The sequence below is a fragment of the Bos javanicus genome, chromosome 6 (assembly GCF_032452875.1).
Source record: "Bos javanicus breed banteng chromosome 6, ARS-OSU_banteng_1.0, whole genome shotgun sequence".
Taxonomy (NCBI): Eukaryota; Metazoa; Chordata; class Mammalia; order Artiodactyla; family Bovidae; genus Bos; species Bos javanicus.
Window position 1 is genome coordinate 72,193,183 of NC_083873.1, and position 20,137 is coordinate 72,213,319.

General features: G+C 37.5%; 1 protein-coding gene across 1 annotated transcript in view; it reads left to right on the forward strand.

Moving 5' to 3' along the window:
* Positions 1–20,137, forward strand: part of SPMAP2L (sperm microtubule associated protein 2 like) — a gene marked incomplete at its 5' end in the record, with an annotated part of 41,602 nt that overhangs the window by 11,236 nt on the left and 10,229 nt on the right. Inside the window, 5 exons of the mRNA XM_061419229.1 lie at positions 2,953–2,983; positions 6,206–6,271; positions 8,489–8,617; positions 9,812–9,949; positions 19,146–19,260. Coding sequence (XP_061275213.1) covers positions 2,953–2,983; positions 6,206–6,271; positions 8,489–8,617; positions 9,812–9,949; positions 19,146–19,260 — 479 coding nt within the window. The remainder of the gene's footprint in view (positions 1–2,952; positions 2,984–6,205; positions 6,272–8,488; positions 8,618–9,811; positions 9,950–19,145; positions 19,261–20,137) is intronic.

Consider the following 20,137-nt stretch of genomic DNA (forward strand, 5'->3'; position numbering starts at 1 on the left):
CATTTCAGCAGCCGGTTTCAGTTTTTGCCTAGATTCCATCATAGCATTAGGGATAAGACAGGTCCCTTTTGGATCTATGTTTGATGCTGTTCCTGGCTATTGTTAGAAACCCATTCATGTAATGTAACAGAACTCTTAAAAATTCATTCTGTAGCTGTACTTTTATCTTCACAATACAATCACCTCATTCTTTGTGCTTTGTCTTTCTTTTTGCTTTTTAAAATGACATCCAACATCCAACGCTTAAGATTATAAAATTATATCACCAAAATATTATTAAATCTGTTTTAAATTTCTTTACCTCTTCCCTCTTTTGTAAAATACAGATTTAAACTTAAATTGTATGGAGAGCTCTATAATTATTCCATTCTAGCATTAACTGAAATTATTTCAGACTGCTGTGTTTTTGTTTGCCATTTCTTTGTTGGGAAAATAAAGTAATTGAGGAAGTGCTTCCTAAGATGAGTTCTTATAAGGACTTGCATGTAAGGTAACCTTTTTTCTGAGAAATAATTTTTGGGAACAAAATCTAGCCTTATATTCAGTTATTATGATACTTTACTGAAAACTTCTTATTTTTTAAAATTTATCTTAGTTTCATGTAACACATATATCAAAAATAAAATTTGAAGAAGGAAAAATCTAAGAAAATAAGATTTTCTTCATCTTTTCATTATCAAGTCTTATAATTTATTTAATGTGTGTGTGTATAAAACCATTAAGAGACTTCACAAGAGAAGTTTCTTTCAGATTTCATATTAGGAAAAGTTTACGGCTTTTGCTTTCAGTGGTAAAATGTTCAGATATAATGGTACATGACTTTATTTTACATTCTTCATTTTGTATTTTTATTTCCCTTCTTCGTCCACTTTTTTTCTACCTGTTTTCCTGAATTTTTCATCTTAGATAATATCCTGTTATGTGTTTATGTAAGCAATCTCAAATCCTTTTAGAAATGAGGGGGAGGGTATAAAGGCATAAAGAATCCAGTGAAAATACATGTTAATACAGGTGCACAATTAGGTTCTCATTGCATTAATATTACTTTTCATAGTTGGAACCCTTAACAGTAAATTATTTAAACTTTACAATTACTCAAACTTAATAGTTACTTAAACTTTTTCTTTACTTATAGAAATTTAAGCAGAATCCTAATTTTAAAATTTTTAGTATTCCTCTGGGTCATCCCAGTGCACCAGCCCCAAGCATCCTGTATCATGCATCAGACCCGGACTGGTGATTCGTTTCACATATGATATTATACATGTTTCAACAGAGGGATGGTATGGGGAGGGAGGTGGGAGGGGGGTTCAGGATGGGGAACACATGTGCACCCGTGGCGGATTCATGTTGATGTATGGCAAAACCAATATAATGTTGTAAAGTAATTAACCTCTAATTAAAATAAATAAATTTATACTTAAAAAAAGAAAAGAAAAAAATTTTTTAGCATTAATTATTTAATTTGCCCAAGATTGAACAGTTGAGTAAGTAACAAAACTGGGGTTTGAGCCATGTCTGTCTGATGTCAGAGCACACCCACTTTCCTTTACCCTGAACACTCCAGACGGTAGAAAATGTTATTTCAGAGCTCCCAGATATGGTTAGAAACTCCCCAGGAGAAACTGGAACAATTTGTCCTAAAGAGGCCTACTATAATAGGCCTTAGGATAAGGCCTATATTTGCCCACATTAAAAAAGAACTTCTAAACATGAATTTTAATTTGCTTCCTTTTCGTCTATTTTGGATAATACAGGTGTATCCAGCTTTTTACTGCTGAAGATACCACCATTAACATTTTTGTGCATAAGTCTTTGCCCACACTTGTAGTTACTTCTTTAGAGGACTAAAGAAAGTGCTCTGAAGTACTTCTAAAGTACTTCTATTTTAGAAGTAGAATTAGGTTAAGGAAGGTAAGTATTGCTGACTCATACACCAAATTATTTTTCACAAAATGAACTAATTTAAATACCCACCAGCAGCATGGAAGTACTTACTTCATCTGATGCTTCCAGCATTGTTATCCTTTGTAAAAACTTTTTGCTAATGTGATAGTTTTTTTTAAATCTCATTCTTTATTTGCATTGTTTTGATTACAAGCAAGTTTGAACTTTTTATGTTTATTAGCCCTTCATATGTCTTCCTCTTCTTTGAACTCCTCTTTGTCTGTTTAACTTTTGAAACCTTTTTAGTGTTTTTCTTATTCATCTGTACTTTTATACTCTTCAGATATTAAGACTTTATTGTTTTGTTACTACATATTTCTCTCAATTTTTGTTTTCTAAGGTTTATTTTTTGACACACATTTTAAGTTTTAAATATTTTAATCTGTATGTTTCCTCTCTATCTTTCATCACCTTTAATGCAGATTAAAATCCAGTCATTAAGTACATATTCTCTTATTTTTACTCTAATTCAGTTTTTTAAAAAGAAAAAATTTAACTATTTGATTTACTTGTGGTTTACTTTGGCAGATGTGCTGTGCTTAGTCTCTCAGTCATGCCTGACTCTTGCGACCCCATGGACTGCAGCCTGCCAGGCTGCTCTGTCCATGGGGATTCTCCAGGCAAGAAGACTGGAGTGGTTGCCATGCCCTTCTCCAGGGATCTTCCCAACCCAGGAATCGAACCCTGGAGACCAAAGCAGGTCTCCTGCTTTGCAGATGGAGTCTTTACTGTCTGAGCCACTTGGGCCTTTCCCCCAAATAGTTATTTTTTCTAGTCCCTTTGTTTATTGATTTGTAATGGCTATTTTTGATCATATCTTTTATTTTTTTTAAACTTATTTATTTGGCTGCCATGGGTCTTAGTTGCAGCTTGGGAATCTTCAATCTTCTTTGCAGCATGCTGGTCTTTTTTAGCTGTGGCACGTGGAATCTTTTAGTTGTGGTGTGCGGGAATATCTTTGATTCCTATTGAATCTTATTTTTGCGTTTCCTTTTCCTTTTGCAGATCCTGATCCTTGCGACTTTGTAAGGAAACGGTAAGAATATAGATATAGCACTATTTTCCCAGACTTTACTAGCTGAAAGGGGTACTCAATCTGGGGCATTTGAAGTGAAAGCCTATCTTGAGGGTTTTGAGAAGATTCCTGTTCTTTCCCTTTGTCATAAGGCCCTGTTCTAGGGGCAATTCCCTTGGGAAAAGGAAGGAAGAGAGATAAAGTGGTTAAGATAGAGATGTAGGAGAATTCTCGCTCAGGGCTTGCTTGTCGCTCAGTGCTGTGTGAGTCACTTAATAGGGCTGAACCTAAAGGTTAAGTCCCTAAAGGCACTTGGGATTCTGCACTGACCATCTCATGTCACAGATTTTGTGAAGCTCATGTTAGTGTATCTCAATCTCCTCTTGCCTCTAATTCAAAATTCAGTAGCGAATGAAATTCCAAGCAAGTGCCCTCTATGAAGAAAAAGAAATGTGTGTGTCTGTACATGTGGTGTGTACACTAGATGTCTCCTGAAGACAGATGCTTATTCTTGATTTGGTTAAGATACATTTAGAAGAGGTAATAGAATAAAATCATTCAAGAGAAAATACCAAAGGTTCATATCAATGGCTCATATAGATGAGAAGTAAATAATACCAGATTTTATTTCTTCACTCTTCTAATAAGTGCGTTGAAGTTATTCATATTGTTATTCTTTACCATCTACATTTATTGTTATTGGTTGGACTTAGTTTGCATTTTCTAAGTACTATATTTTCTAGTTCTTTTTTCCTCACCTCTTTTAGGCATTAAATACTGCTGCCTTATTTTTATGTACTACTTTGCTGTTTAAATTTTATTTTCTCACAAGAATCCTGAGAAGTTGATAGGGTGGATATAATCAACTAGATTTTCTGAGAGAAAGTGAAATTCAGAGTAATCATGTCACTTTTGTAAGATGACTAGGCAGCAAATCTGGTAGAACTAACCTTTACTGAGTATTACTGAATATCCACTTAAAATACCAAGTTACTTCAACTAAATGCATGCCAGGTGAGCAGACTCTCCTATTACTAAATAGACAGTGAAATCATTTATATCTGGAAAGCTTTTATACTTAAAAAAAGACTGTGAAGAGTGTTTCTTTAAGTGTTTCTGTTTTTGTTGTTATATTATTTCTTGCTTTCATTTGATTGGTTAATTTGGTTTGACTCTGTGAGAAAATTTTGTTCTGTATTATCTGTGCCTGTCCCAATTCTCTAAATAATCTTGTTAAACAAATGTGCTGTACCTGATGCTTTTAAAAGAAATATTTAGTATAAGCAAAATATACACGGGTGTTCAGTCACTCAGTCATGTCCAACTCTTTGCAATCCCATGGACTATAGCCCTCCAGGCACCTCTATCCATGAGATTTTCCAGGCAAGAATACTGGAGTGGGTTGCCATTTCCTACTCTAGGATAAGCAAAATAGTCAAGTGTAAAAGAGCATTCTGACGGAAAGACAGAATTATTTGGATTACCCCATCAATTCAGACATGAAATTGTTTCTTAATTGTTGCTATATAAACATATGTTTATTGCTCTGCTCCTAAAGTAAGAATTTCCAAAATTTTGTTAGCTATTGGCAAACTACAGGAGATTAATTATCAATGAAGACATGGAACAGCAAAGTAATCCTCATTAAAAAAGAAATCTGCCTTCAAGAGTTCAGATCCCTCCACCACATTCTTGTGTTTCTGCACAGGATCACGAGTAGATGTTGTAAGGTCATGTAATACTTGAGAGAGAAGACAAGCCTGCATTAAGATGAAGAGATGTAGGTTGAAGACATGGCTATGGTGACACAATGCACAATAAGTGAATGAAAAGGAGAGATCAGTCAGACCTTCACGATTAGCAGGAGTTAATGAGATCATTTCCAATTAAAGTAACAATACAGTTTAACTATCTATATAAATAAATGGAGAAACTGTCAGTAGTCTTATATATAAAGTGATGCATTAAAATAATATTATTTAGGTGGTAAAGAAAAGGTAGAAAGGGAAGAAACTGGCTTAGAGGTGATGATGGAGCCAGGAGCTAAATTGCCTGCAAAGATTCATATATAAGAAGATGTTTTGTCTGCACTATAGTTTGCTTTTTCCTCCACCTAGCCACCCTCTCTGAAAAGTTGGTTCAGGCCATCATAGCAGAGTTCGAACAGTACTTGCACAGCAAAATCATTTTTTTTTAATTGAGTAAGGGTGTAGTTTTTTCTTCCCTGGCAGTGGACATTATCTTCATTATTTCTAGACAATAGCAGACATATCTTGGGGCAGGGTGCATTGTATCAATTACATACGTGTGTGTTCAATCACTCAGTCGTGTCCAACTCTTTGTGACACCATGGACTGTAACCCACCAGACTCCTCTGTCCATGGGATTTTTCAGGCAGGAATACTGGAGTGGATTGCCTTTTCCTTCTCCAGAGGGAGATCTTTCCCACAGAGGGATTGAACCTGTGTCTCCAGCATCTCCTGCCTTGGCAGATGGACTCTTTACCACTGAGCCACATAGGAAGTCCATCAATTACATATCAGACCTCAAACATTTAACTGCTGAAGAATCTTTTGGTTATCTCAAACCACCATCACAATCTCATGTTTGGAAAGATTTGTTATCATTGTTCATTAACTTCTGCTGAGGATAGACATAATTAATCACATAGTTTCAAATAGCTGCAAAGGAGTCTGGAAAATGTAAAGGAACACATGGATACTTGGGGACCACAAACTGTCTCTGCTATAGGTGGATTCAGGATAGTCAGGGAAGTCCAAGGGAGCAGAATAGAGCAGGATGGAGGTTGAGTGGTACCCAAAGTATATTTTGCCTGTTTCATAGTTTACCTGAAGCCACAAATTCTGTCTGAAATTTTCCTATACAGTCTCTTCAACATCTAGCGCTATCAAGCATTTACAAATTTACTTTCTATGAAAATTGAGGGGTTTTGCCATTAAGTGTACATTTTACTTGGATTCTTCTGGAGACAGTACAGTCTTGGTTATATTGTGTATTTATTGTCTTTGTTTTATTGTATAGTATATTTTTAATGATTTTAAAAGTGAGAATTTGGGGTTCACAATATTTTTTAATACTTTTAGCTTTTTTTAGCACTCTTCAAATCCTGTATAATAGGACCTTGGTTTTTATTTCTCCATCAGATGAGATTTGTTTGATTACATCTAATGTAAACATATTTGTTAAGCATCCTCATTGAATTAATCTGCTGGTATTTGTTAGTTCTTTTTCTAGGAAGAGAATTCAAGATCTTTCTAGGCCTAAGAAACAATGGCGAGCCCCAGATAGGTAAGGTAATATTATGTAGTCTTGTTTGTGATGATTATTCCTTACATTCAATAAGTGTTATTTTTACCTGTCCACTTACTTTGCATCCTAGCCCCTCTGTGCTCAACTGGAGCCACTGAATCAGTATTGTCACCTCAGGTGAGTCAGCACATAGAAAGCGAAACTTAGGTCAATAATTCTCAAATTTGTCTGCACACTGGAGTCATCTGGAAAATTTAAAAGCTACTGATTCTTGACTCCCTTGGCCTGGGGCACAGTCTAGACTTCAGGAGTGTTAAAGACTCCCCAGATGATCCTAACAGGCAGACAGGTTTGAGAGTCACTGTCCCAGGGCATATTCTACACGCACGTGACACACCTGTGTCCATCCTCCAAGTTCGGGTTTGCCGCGTCTAACATCTGTGTCTAAGCCTCTGCCAAGAGAACGCCTGTTCTCTGGGGTCTCCAGCAGGCTGGACCTGCTGGCTTTCCACTCCTGGTCACAGGACATCCCCTTTTCTTTCTTGGTTCCTGAACAAAGCCTGATTTTTTCCCTAATCCATTGCTCTTTTATTTTCTAAATTAATGGATTTTATTTTTTAAAACAGTTTTAGACTTACAGAAAAACTAAAGTACAGAGAAAGTTTCTGTATTACCGCCCCTCCTCTAGTTTCCCCTAGTATTAACATTATTAACTTGCATTGAAAAGTGACAGTTTAGTGGCTTAGTCGTATCTGACTCTTTGCGACCCATGGATCGTAGGCTACCAGATTCCTCTGTCCAGGGGATTTCCCAGGCAAGAATACTGGAGTGGGTTGCCATTTCCTTCTCCAGGGGATCTTCCCGACCCAGGGATCGAACCCAGGTCTCCCACATTGTAGGCAGACACTTTACTGTCTGCCACCAGGGAAGTCTAATAAATTGCATTAGTGTGGTACATTTTTTACAGGTAATGAACAAATATTGAACATTATTATTAATGAAAGCCTATAGTTTACATTAGGGTTTACTTTTTGTGTTGTACAGTTCTCTGAGTCTTGACAAATGAGTAACGTTGTATATTCACGCTATATTATTTTACAGAATAGTTTCACTGCCCTAAAAATTACCTGTGCTCCACCTATTGATCGCTCTCCCTCTTTCCCTTCTCTCCAAACCCCTTGCAACCACTGATCTTTTAACTGTATCTGTAAGTTTACCTTTTCTGGAATGTTACGTAGTGTCGGAATTGTACAATATATAAATTTTCAGACAGGCTTCTTTCACTTAGCAAAATGCCTTTAGTGTTCCTCCATGGCTTTTCATTAATAGTACATTTCTTTTTAGCATTGAGTAATATTCCATAGTCTGGATGTACCATAGTGTATTCACTTACCGAAGGACATGTTGGTTGCCTCTGACTTGGTGCAATTATGAATAAACCTGCTGTAAATAGTCATTTGCAGGTTTTTGTGTAGATACAGGTTTTCAGCTCATTTGGGGAAAGACCTTGGAGTACGATGACTGGATCACATGGTAAGACTATGAGCTTGGCTTTGTGAGAAGCTGCAAAAATGTCTTCCAAAGTATCGGTACCATTCCTGCCACCAACGAATCAAAGTTCCTGTTGCGTCACATCTTCCCCAGTGTTGGTGTTATCAGTGTTTTCTATTTTAGCCCTTTTAATAAATGTGCAGAGGTGCCTCATTATTTTGATTTGCAGTTCCCTAAGGACATGATGTTGAGCGTATTACATATGCCTATTTGCCATCTGTGTATCATCTTCTCTAAAATGTCTATTCACGTCTTTTGTCCATTTTTTAATTGGGTTGTTTGTTCTTGAAATCCCAAGCCCCAGTGGGATAGTATCTGGAGGAGGGGTCTACAGGAGTTAATTAGATCTGACCACCTGGCACAGTGCTTCACCCGAGGTGAGGTCACAGTGTGGATAAGTGATGTGCTCATTTTATGATGATCTTACTGTAATTACAGCATCCATTACATTGATGGCAGAAACAACTGTCTCTAATAGATTCATTTTTGGTCCTCACCTTTTAAGACAGTAGATAAAACAGTCTTGTTCTTGTTTTAACTTCCATACATAGTTTATCAGCTCCTGATGCCTGGAAATTGTAAAATTTTATAATAGAGATAGTTCCTGAAGTGAAGTAAAATCAATAGAGAAGCCACCAAGAGCCATTTCTAAGATGTCAATTATCAGTGAATTTTCTTACCATTTCTTTTCCTGTTTTTTAACAGAAAACTGTTTTGGGGAAATCAAGATCCTATTCGCCCTGTTTCCCGGAATGCTTTGAAGGCTCAAATGACCCAAAGATTAGAGAATCTTGCCCAGTCTAAGGAAGTCTCCCACCGATATGTACCTAACAGGTTAGTATTTGTGTATTACCAGGTTGTGTGTTTTCAGAAACACAAAATTTACTAAAGATTAGGGACTCTATATCCATTTCCAATCTGATGCTACAGCAAAACTTTTCCAGAGCAACATCTAATATTTAGCTACTGCAGACTTGTATTATACCTTATAGTTTATTGGCTTATCATGATTTTGATTTTTTAATAAAATGAGGGTGTTATGCAAGGATATGTACTATAGATGGGCTTCCCGGGTGGTGCTAGTGGTAAAGAACCCAGCTGCCAATGCATAAGAGATGAGGGTTCAATCCCTGCATCGAGAAGTTCTCCTGAAGGGTGTGGCAACCCACTCCAGTATTCTTGCCTGGAGAATCTCTTGGACAGAGGAGCCTGATGGGCTACAGTTCATAATGTCACAAAGAGTTGGGCATGACTGAAGCGACAGCACACATGCCATGTACAATATATAACACTGTTGTGTTATATACTATATACTATATACTATTGTACTATATGTAGTACAATATATAACACTTATTTTATTCATGAAACTATGAATTTTCTATAGCACCTATGGGCTTGGTTATAATGAGGTAATTAGGGCATCTAAAAGTAATAATGTTGTTAAGACTTTTGATGCCCTTTGCAAATTTGTTTTCATTGGATATTTGTTGAATGACTGGACTTTCCTAGTTGGTGCTTTGAGGAAAGATGATAAGGTGTAGGGAAGATGGGTACAGGCATGAGGGAAGTTAAAGTAAAGAAAAAAGTGAAGATAACCATTATTTGAAGTTTGGTTTATATGATAATTGAGGTAGCCATTTCTCTACCTCCTTCAATATACAGTTTAGTTAAAAGTCAGCAAACTTTTTCTGGAAGGGGCCATATGTAAAGTTGGCCATAAATTGTCTGCTGCAACTCCAAGAAAGCACCTATCGACATATGTAAACAATTGTGCCTGTGTTCCAACAAAATCTTAGAATCTTTGCATCTATATTCGTAAGATATTGATCTGTAGTTTTCTTCTAATGTCTTTCTTTTTGTAGTGTCTTTGTTTATGGTAATGCTGTCTTCATAGAATCAGTTGGAAAATGTATAGAATTTTTTACTTCTTTGTGGGCTCCTATTACACTATTGGAGATTAGGTGCTTGGATTTGATCATTCAAATTCATGCCTGTCTCACTCACTTTCCCTTCTGCAACTTGCAGGGTTCAATATTATTATAGCTGTGGCAGAGAGTCTGTAATCTGGGAGATCCCCTCTCCTGCACTGTTTTGCCAACCTTCCAAAAGGATCCAGAAGCTGGCACAGCCCAACAGATCCAAGAGAGGGTACCTGATAGACAGGTAGAGTACCTTGAGAAGCTCTATAAATTCTCATCTGATTTGATGACTGTCACAATATTGTTGTTCTTATTTGAGTATATGCAATTTCACAAAATAGAAGTCCACTTGGTTTTCAAAGGATCAGAGTGAAAAATCAGAAGTTTGCAGCAATTGTAGGTAATCAGAAGATCATCATCAATAATTACATTTGACTCAAATTGTAGTGAAGTGAAAATTTACACCATGCTCACCAGTGTCAGCCAATTCAAAAATATTCAAATGAAACATTACAGGTTTTTGCGATTCATATTCTCATATGCCCCTGTGACTATAAATCCTCTTCCTTTTGCTTTAAATGCTGGATTTCTACTTGTCTTTAAAAGATCTCTGGGTTGGGAAATCCCCTGGGGAAGGGAACAGCTACCCACTCTGGTATTCTGGCATGGAGAATCCCATAGACAGAGGACCCTGGCAGGCTACGGCCCATCCGGGTCACAAAAAGTCACAACTGAGCGACTTTCACTTTAAAAGACAGCTTTGGTGATACCTTCCACATGAGAACTATGATTGTAGTGAGGTTATTGGAAAAAATGTTAGGTTGTATTAGTGGAATATGTACAAGGTTCACTTACAGGAGTGTGATACTACTACTGTGCACTACTTTAGAGCACATTAGGTGTGTATGTCCACTCATGGATGTTATACCTTAGGAAACTGATAATAAATTTGAGACTATTCAGATGGGAATGAATAAGATGTTGAGTCTTCTGGAAAATGAGTAATAGGAGAAATAATATGTTTAACTTAGAGAAGACACCAAGGAAACAGTGATAACTGTGTTTAAAAGGTAATAGCTGTGTTTAAAAGGTCAGCATCTGAAAGAGGAAGGGAAAATGAAGGCAATGGCACCCCACTCCAGTACCCTTGCCTGGAAAATCCCATGGACGGAGGAGCCTGGTAGGCTGCAGTCCATGGGGTCTCTTAAGAGTCGGGTACGAATGAGCGACTTCACTTTCACTTTTCACTTTCATGCATTGGAGAAGGCAATGGCAACCCACTCCAGTATTCTTGCCTGGAGAATCCCAGGGACAGAGGAGCCTGGTGGGCTGCTGTCTGTGGGGTCGCACAGAGTCGGACACGACTGAAGTGACTTAGCAGCAGCAATGTTTATTCTAGAACTTGAAGTAGAACAAGGAATTTATAGAGCAGCCAGTGTCACCTAAGTGTACAGAAATCTTTCTGATAGCTATTCAGTAGGGAAAGTGTTTATCTGGAGAAATCAACTGCTATCTCCACCCAATCCCCTGAAAATGTTCAAGCACAAACAGAAATGATGACTTTATGTGGATTTTAAAAAAGATTCCTGCATTCAGGGAGTGGTTGAACTGGACAACTTGAGTCTTTTTCCATCATAAAATCCAGTAAAAGTGGCCCAGTTTGTCCACAAAATTTGCTTATTTATCAATTCATTCAATAAAATCTGTTAATTTAGTTAAAGTATACATGTAAATTTGGTAGTTATAGATTTCAATTTATAAACAGAAAGAAGACTCATCTGTCACCAATTTTTGAGACATTTGTAATGTTTCATATTAACCTACAATACCTACCTGACATTTATAGGACAGTATACCCAATAACAGCAGAACACACATTCTTCTCAAGTGTACATGAAATATTCTTTAGGATAGATCATATATTAGGTCATAAAACAAATGTCAATAATTTGAGAAGAATTGAATTCATACAATTCAATTCAATTCATACAATTCATCAGTTCTCTGACCACAGTGAAATGAAATTAGGAACCAATAGCAGAAGGGACATTTTAAATATGTGAAATTAAATACCTTCCTAAACAAAAACAATGGGTCAAAGAATGAATCACTTTGATATTAATAAAAATAAAAACACAATATACCACAACATAGCTAAAATAGTGATTAGCGGGAAATTTTAGCTATAAATGCCTACATTAAAAAATAAAAGATTGAAAACCATAACTTAATCTTCCATCTTAAGAAATTACAAATGAAAATCAAGCTAATTCAAAAGTAGCATATAGAAGGAAATAATAAAGATCAGAGTAGAAACAAATAGGAACTAGGGAGATGGAGAAAAATCAACAAAATCGAACGTTGGCTCTTTGAAAAGATCAACAACGACAAAAACACTTTGGCTAGACTTACCAAGACAAAAAGATTCAAATTACTAAAATCATGAAAGAAAGGAGCTTCCCTGGTGGCTCAGTTGGCAAAGAATCCACCTGCAATGCAGGAGACCCAAGTTCAATCCCAGGGTGGGGAAGATCCCCTGGAGAAGGATGTTGCAACCCACTCCAGTATTCTTGCCTGAAAAATCCCAAGGACAGAGGAGCCTGGTGGGCTATGGTCCATGGGGTTGCAAAGAGTCAGACACAACTTAGCAACTAAACCACCATGAGAGAAAGAAGGGACCATTCTAAGGAATCATATGCAAAAGAAGAGTTACTACTATTGATCTTATAGAGATAAAAAAGGATTATAAGGGATTACTCTGAGAAATTATAAGGTCAACAGATTAGATAACATAAATGAAACAGACAAATTCCTAGGAAGACAAACTACTGAAACTTAACTGAATAATAGAAAATCTCAAAAGACTCATAATAAGTAAAGAGATTTAATTAATAATTTTTAAAAACTTCCTATGAACAGCTCAGGAACAGATGCTTTCATTGATAAACTTAGTGATATGTGTAGAGAAGAACTAACACCAATCCTTCAGTTTCCTCCAAAAACTAGGTCATGAGCCCCATATTATTCCTGATACCAAAACCAGGAAAGGTCATTACAAGAGAACAAAATGACAGAAATATCTCTTACGAGTATGTATGTAACAGTTCATACCAAAATACTACCAAACCAAGTCTAAATATACATGCAGCAGTCCACACCAGAATACTGGGAAAACAAATCTAACAACATATAGAAACAATTATACACCATGACAAAGTTGGATTTATTCCAGCAATACAAGAATATATTGAGTTCAGCATTCTGAAATCAATGTAGTACACCAAATAGAACAAAAAACCTTCTTCAAGAGATGAGGAATACCAGACCACCTTATCTGCCTCCTAAGAAATCTATATGCAGGTAAAGAAGCAACAGTTAGAACCAGACATGGAACAACAGACTGGTTCCAAATTGGGAAAGGAGTACAACAAGATTGCATATTATCACCCTGCTTATTTAACTTATATGCAGAGTACATCATGCAGAATGCTGGGCTGAATGAAGCACAAGCTGGAATCAAGATTTCTGGGAGAAATATCAATAACTTCAAATATACAGATGATACCACCTAATGGCATAAAGTGAAGAGGATCTAAAGAGCCTCTTGATGAAAGTGAAAAAGGAGAGTGAAAATCTGGCCTAAAACTCAACATTCAAAAAACTAAGATCATGGCATCTAGTCCCATCACTTCATGGCAAATAGTTGGGGAAACAATGGAAACTGACACTTTCTTTTCTTGGGCTCCAAAATCACTGCAGATAGTGACTGCAGTCTTGAAAATAAAAGACACTTGCTCCTTGGAAGAAAAGCAATGACCAACCTAGACAGCATATCAAAAAGCAGAGACATTACTTTGCCAACAAAGGTCCATCTAGTCAAAGCTATGGTTTTTCCAGTAGTCATGTATGGATGTGAGAACTAGACTATAAAGAAAGCTGAACGCTGAAGAATTGATGTTTTTGAACTGTGGTGTTGGAGAAGAACCTTGAGAGTCCCTTGGACTAAATGGAGATCAAACCAGTCAATCCTAAAGAAAACCAGTCCTGGGTGTTCATTGGAAGGACTGATGCTGAAGCTGAAACTCCAATACTTTGGCCACCTGATGGGAGGAACTGACTCATTGGAAAAGATCCTGATGCTAGGAAAGATTAAAGGTAGGAGGAGAAGGGGACGACAGAAGATGAGATGGTTGGATGGCATCACCGACTTGATGGACATGAGTTTGAGCAAGCTCCGGTAATGTACAGGGAGGCTGGCATGCTGCAGTCCATGGAGTCGCAAAGAGTCAGACATGACTGAGCAACTGAACTGAACTGAACTGAGCATGATTACCTGAATAGACTCAAAAAAAAGAACTTAAAATTTAACACACATCATACTCAACAATGGAGAAGGCAATGGCACCCCACTCCAGTACTCTTGCCTGGAAAATCCCATGGATGGAGGAGCCTGGTAGGCTGCAGTCCATGGGGTCGCTAAGAGTTGGACACGACTGAGTGACTTCACTTTCACTTTTCACTTTCGTGCATTGGAGAAGGCAGTGGCAACCCACTCCAGTGTTCTTGCCTGGAGAATCCCAGGGACGGGGAGCCTGGTGGGCTGCCGTCTATGGGGTCACACAGAGTCGGACACGACTGAAGCGACTTAGCAGCAGCAGCAGCAGCATACTCAACAAACTAGGTATCAAAGTGAATTTCTTCAGCTTGATAAAGGGCATCTTCAAAAACCCACAGCTAACATTGTAATTAATGGTGAAAGACTGAATGCTTTTACCCTGAGATCAGGAGTAAGACAAGAACATCAGCTCTTACATTTTTATTCAACATTATGTGTGCGTGCTCAGTCACTAAGTTGTGTCTGACTCTTTTGCAACGCCATGGACTGTAGCCTGCTAGGACTCATCTGGCCCTGGGATTTACCAGGCAAGAATACTGGAGTGGGTTGCCATTTCCTACTCCAGGATATCTTCCCAATCTAGGGATTGAACCCATGTTTCCTGCATTGGCAGGTGGGTTCTTTACCACTGAGCCACCAGAAAAGCTGCCATTCAACATCATACTACAGATGGAAGTCAGAGCAATGAGGCAAGAAAAAGAAAGGTTGGAAAGGAAGAAGTAAAACTCTCTCTGCTCATACATGACATGATCTTATATATAGAAAATCTCAGGAAACCCACATAAAAATATTAGTGTAGTCACCAAGTTGTGTTTGATGCACAATCCCATGGACTGTAGCCACCTCCTCTGTCCATGGGATTTCCCAGGCCAGAATACTGGAGTGGGTTGAATAAATGAATTCAAGGAGGCACAGAATCCAAGATCAATATACAAAAATCATACATGCAATGGAATAAGAATACATGCAATGGAATATTACTCAGCCTTGAAAAGGAAGGAAATTCTGACACATGGTACAACAGGGATGAACCTTGAGGATATTATGCTAAACTAAATATGCCAATCACACACATATAATACTGTATGAATCCACTTATACACAGTACCAACTGCAGTCAAATTCATATACAGAAAGTAGTATAGTGATGGTGAAGGACTAGGTGGTGGGAAGAATGAGGAGTCATTCAGTGGATTTAGAGATCTGCAAGATGAAAATTGTTCTGGAGGTTGGTTTCATAACAATGTGAATGCATTTAACACTACTGTATTATAAATTTTAAAATGATTAAGATGGTAAATTTTACATTGTATGTATTTTACTATAATTAAAAATAAAAACAAAATACTTAGGAATAAACTTAACAAAAGAAGTATAATATATGTACACAGAAAATGACAAACACTGTTGAAAGAAAATTTAAACACATGGAAAGACATTCTTTGTTCATAGATTGGAAGTCTTGATTTTCTTATGATGACAATTTTCACCAAATTGATCTACAGATTCAATTCAATACCTATTAAAATTCTAGCTATCTTTTTCGACCCCATGGACTGTAGGAGTCTATCATGCTCCTCTGTCCATGGGATTTTCCAGGCAAGAGTACTGGAGTGAGTTGCCATTTCCTTCTTCAGAGGATCTTCCCGACCCAGGGATTGAACCTGGCTCTCCCGAATTGTAGGCAGACACTTTACCGTCTGAGCCACCAGGGAAGTCCTAGAAATTGACAAGGTGATTCTAAAATTCATATATAAATGCAAGAAACCTAGAGTAGTAAATAAACAGTCTTGAAAAAGAAGAGCAAAGTTGTAAGACTTACAGCTTCTGATTTGAAAACTTGCTGCTGCTGCTAAGTCCCTTTCCGTCGTGTCCGACTCTGTGGGACCCCATAGACAGCAGCCCACCAGGCTTCCCCGTCCCTGGGATTCTCCAGTCAAGAACACTGGAGTGGGTTGCCACTGCCTTCTCCAATGCACGAAAGTGAAAAATGAAAGTGAAGTCTCTCAGTCGTATCCGACTCTTAGCGACCCCATGGACTGCAGCCTACAAGGCTCCTCCATCCATGGGGTTTTCCAGGCAAGAGTAATGGAGTGGGTTGCCATTGCCTTCTCCAAAAAGTTGCTAAAAATCTGCAATAATCAAAACAGTGTGTTACTGGCATAAAGATATAGATCAATGGAAAGGTCAAAAGACATAGAGATCAATGGAAAAGAATTGAGAGTCCAGAAATAAACCTTTATGTTATGTCGATTGATTTTTGACAAGGATGCCAGGAAAATTTAATTGAAGACCAATAGTCGTTTAAACAAGTGGTGCTATGATAACTGACATTTTTTTTTAAAGTCACTCAGTCGTGTCTGACTCTTTGCAACCCCATGGACTATATACAGTCTGGAATTCTCTAGGCCAGAATACTGGAGTGGGTAGCCTTTCTCTTCTGCAGGGGATCTTCCTAACCCAGGGATTGAACCCAGGTCTCCTGCATTGCAGGTGGATTCTTTACTAGCTAAGCCACAAGGGAAATCCAAGAATATCGGAGTGGGTAGCTTATCCCTTCTCCAGGGGATCTTCCCAACCCAGGAATTGAACCAGGGTCTCCTTCATTGCAGAAGGATTCTTTACCAACTGAGCTCTCAGGGAAGCATGATATCTGGGCTTTTCATTCCTTGTATGTTTGGTGTGAAGTACAGGTCCAACTTCATTCTTTTGCAAATGACCCCTACTTCACACCAAGCATAAAAATTAATTCAAAATGAATCACAGACCTAAATATAAGAGCAAAAATTGTAAAACTCTTAGAAGAAAACATAGGCATATATCTCTATAACTAAGCAGTGGCTTCTTAGATATGACCCCAGAAACACATGTGACAAAATAAATATAATAAATTGGACTTCATCCAAAGTAAAAACTTTCTTTGCATCAAAGGGCACTCTCAATGGAATGAGAAGAAAACTCATACATTGGGAGAAAATATTTGCAGATTGTATAAGGGACTAGTATTCAGAACATATATATAAATAATTCTTCAGTTCAGTTCAGTTCAGTTCAGTAGCTCAGTCATGTCTGACTCTTTGCGACCCCATGAATCACAGCATGCCAGACTTCCCTGTCCATCACCAACTCCCGGAGTCTACTCAAACTCATGTCCATCGAGTCAGTGATGCCATCCAGCCATCTCATCCTCTGTCGTCCCCTTCTCCTCCTGCCCCTAATCCCTCCCAGTATCAGAGTCTTTTCCAATGAGTCAACTCTTCACATGAGGTGGCCAAAGTATTGGAGTTTCAGCTTTAGCATCAGTCCTTCCAATGAACACCCAGGACTAATCTCCTTTAGGATGGACTGGTAGGACCTCCTTGCAGTCCAAGGGACTCTCAAGAGTCTTCTCCAACACCACAGTTCGAAAGCATCAATTCTTCGGCACTCAGCTTTCTTCACAGTCCAACTCTCACATCCATACATGACGACTGGAAAAACCATAGCCTTGACTAGACGAACCTTTGTTGGCAAAGTAATGTCTCTGCTTTTTAATATGCTATCTAGGTTGGTCATAACTTTCTTTCCAAGGAGTAAAATTATACAAAAAAGACAACCCAATTTAAAAAATAGGCAAGGGACTTGAATAGACATTTCTCCAGAGAAAATATACAATAAACCAAAATGCACATGAGAAATGCTGAATATCATTAATCATCTTGGAAATGCACATGAAAACCATGAGATTGTACTTCACACCTCTAGAGTGTCAATAATAATTAATATACATAAAATAACTTGAATTGGAGAAATAGAAACCTTCATACATTGCTGGTGGGAAAGTAAAATGGTGAAGCTTGGGTGGAAAATAGTTTTCCAGGTCCTCAAAGTGTTAAACATAGAATTATCGTATGATCAGCAACGCTACTCCTAGGCACGCACCGAACAGAATTGAAAACATGGTCACACAAACACTTGTACGTGATTATTCACAGCAGCATTCCAAAGTAGCCAAAAAGTGGAAGCAACTCAAATGTTCATCAGTGGATGCATGAATAAACAAAATATGACAAGTCCATATAATGTGATATGATTCAGCCTTAAAAGAAATGACAATTGATACATGATTTTTGAAAATATGCAGAGTAAACCACACATAATAAGCAACATATTTGTATGATTTCATTTATTTGAAATTTCTAGAATAGGCAAATCCATAGAGACAGAAAGTAGATTACTAGTTCTAGGGATGATAAATGGAGTAATGGGGAAGGACTGTTAATAGCTATGGGATTTCTCTTTAGAGCATTGAAAACATCCTGAATTTAGGTAGTGGTGATGATTGCACAATTTTGTGAATGTTCCAGAAAGCACTGAATTGTACATTTCAAAAGGGTAAATTCTATGATATGCTAACAATATTTCAGCTTTTAAATCTATCAGACTAATCCTAGAGGGCAATGGTATTTATTTGAGAAAAACTTTTTCCATACTGTGTTTGTAGGTTTGTTGCTTCACAGATCTGTGTTCTGGAAAAGGCATACATAGGAAAACCACTATGATAATCGCCCAGGTTGCTGGGAGTTATGGCCAGTACTCTCAGACTGCACTGCAGAGGAGCCTACCACAGAACGTTCTCAACAGTAACTGGAATTTTTATCTCAGGGTTTTAATATGAGGTTTTGGTAGACAGTGAAGTGTTTTTTAAACTGCAAGTCTCAACCCATCAGTGGATCATGAAACCAATTCCAATTATTTTTTTAATGAAATCAAGTGAAATTTTTAAAAAAGCCTAGGGAAAGCATCGTTTCATGATCATTTAGTTTCAGATACGCAAATTTAATATACTATATTATAATATAAAATGTACTTGGTACTGTGGATCATAGTAAAACAACTTTGAGAAACACCAATCTAATAGAAAGAGCATGGATGATTTTGGGAAAAGATGCTCCTGAGATAGAAACAATATATATATAATTGATTGGAGGTTAATTATAGCAATGAAGAATGGAGTTATGGTTTTTCCAGTGATTATAATATTTCATGTTCCATTTGCCTATAGACCCTTCAGTGATTACTTAATAAGAGGTTCTCTTCAATTCTCTGATCCTTCTCCTCGGATATTACGACTCTCAATAGCCAAAGCCACAAATCCAAACTATGTTCCTCCAAAAAGTGTAAGTGGGTCTATGTGAAAGAAACAGTTCCTATAGAGTTTGTAACCTGACTGTAACTATAATGTGCTTCCCTCTTATTTCTACATGGGTATTTTTCTTTTCTTCCTGTTTATTTTCCCCTCTCATCAAATGAACTTTTCTGTTTCCCCTGGGCTAATATATGTCAGGATTTGATGTGAGAAGCAGATTGACAATGAGTATTATGTTTAATTAACCTTAAGAAATTATGGGAGCTGATGAGAAGTCTATGGAAGACTGTCATAGCAGCTGGGACTTGGGTCTGATCATAAATCTAGGAGAAATAATAGAGAGAAGAGGCAAATCAGCAGTTCCCTAGAAAATGCTTCAGTGGCCATTTCAGATTCTTCAGTCTAGGAGAGTCTCACCTCTTCAGACAAAGGAAGAAGGCTCAGGATACTCAAGGGTACCCAGCTTCACTGGAATGTACCCTTATGTTTCAACTCCAATTTTCAAGGTCCAATTCCTTCTCAATCATTGCCCTAACTTTAATATAGAAGATGATATAAGTTTGGGAATTAAATTTGCACTGAACTACACCTATTCACAGAAGTAGATTTTGAGTTTGGTTTTCAGTATTTTCAGTCCTGTGACCATAGGAGATAAGGATTTATTTTGGGTAAGTCACAAAAACTTTTCCAGTCTCTTAACTACACCTTCAAGTGGGAATTTAAAGCCCTGAGCTGATAATTATTTTCTCAATTTCTCCAGTGCACTTAGAGGCAATAAACCAACCCCATATACTTCTTTATTTCATTAAAAAGATTTCTGTCAGCAGCTGCTTGGTTACCAAATGTTGCTTTCTGTTTGTCAGTGCATGCCATGGACTACTAGTGTCTTTTTTTTTTGACCCCTGGCA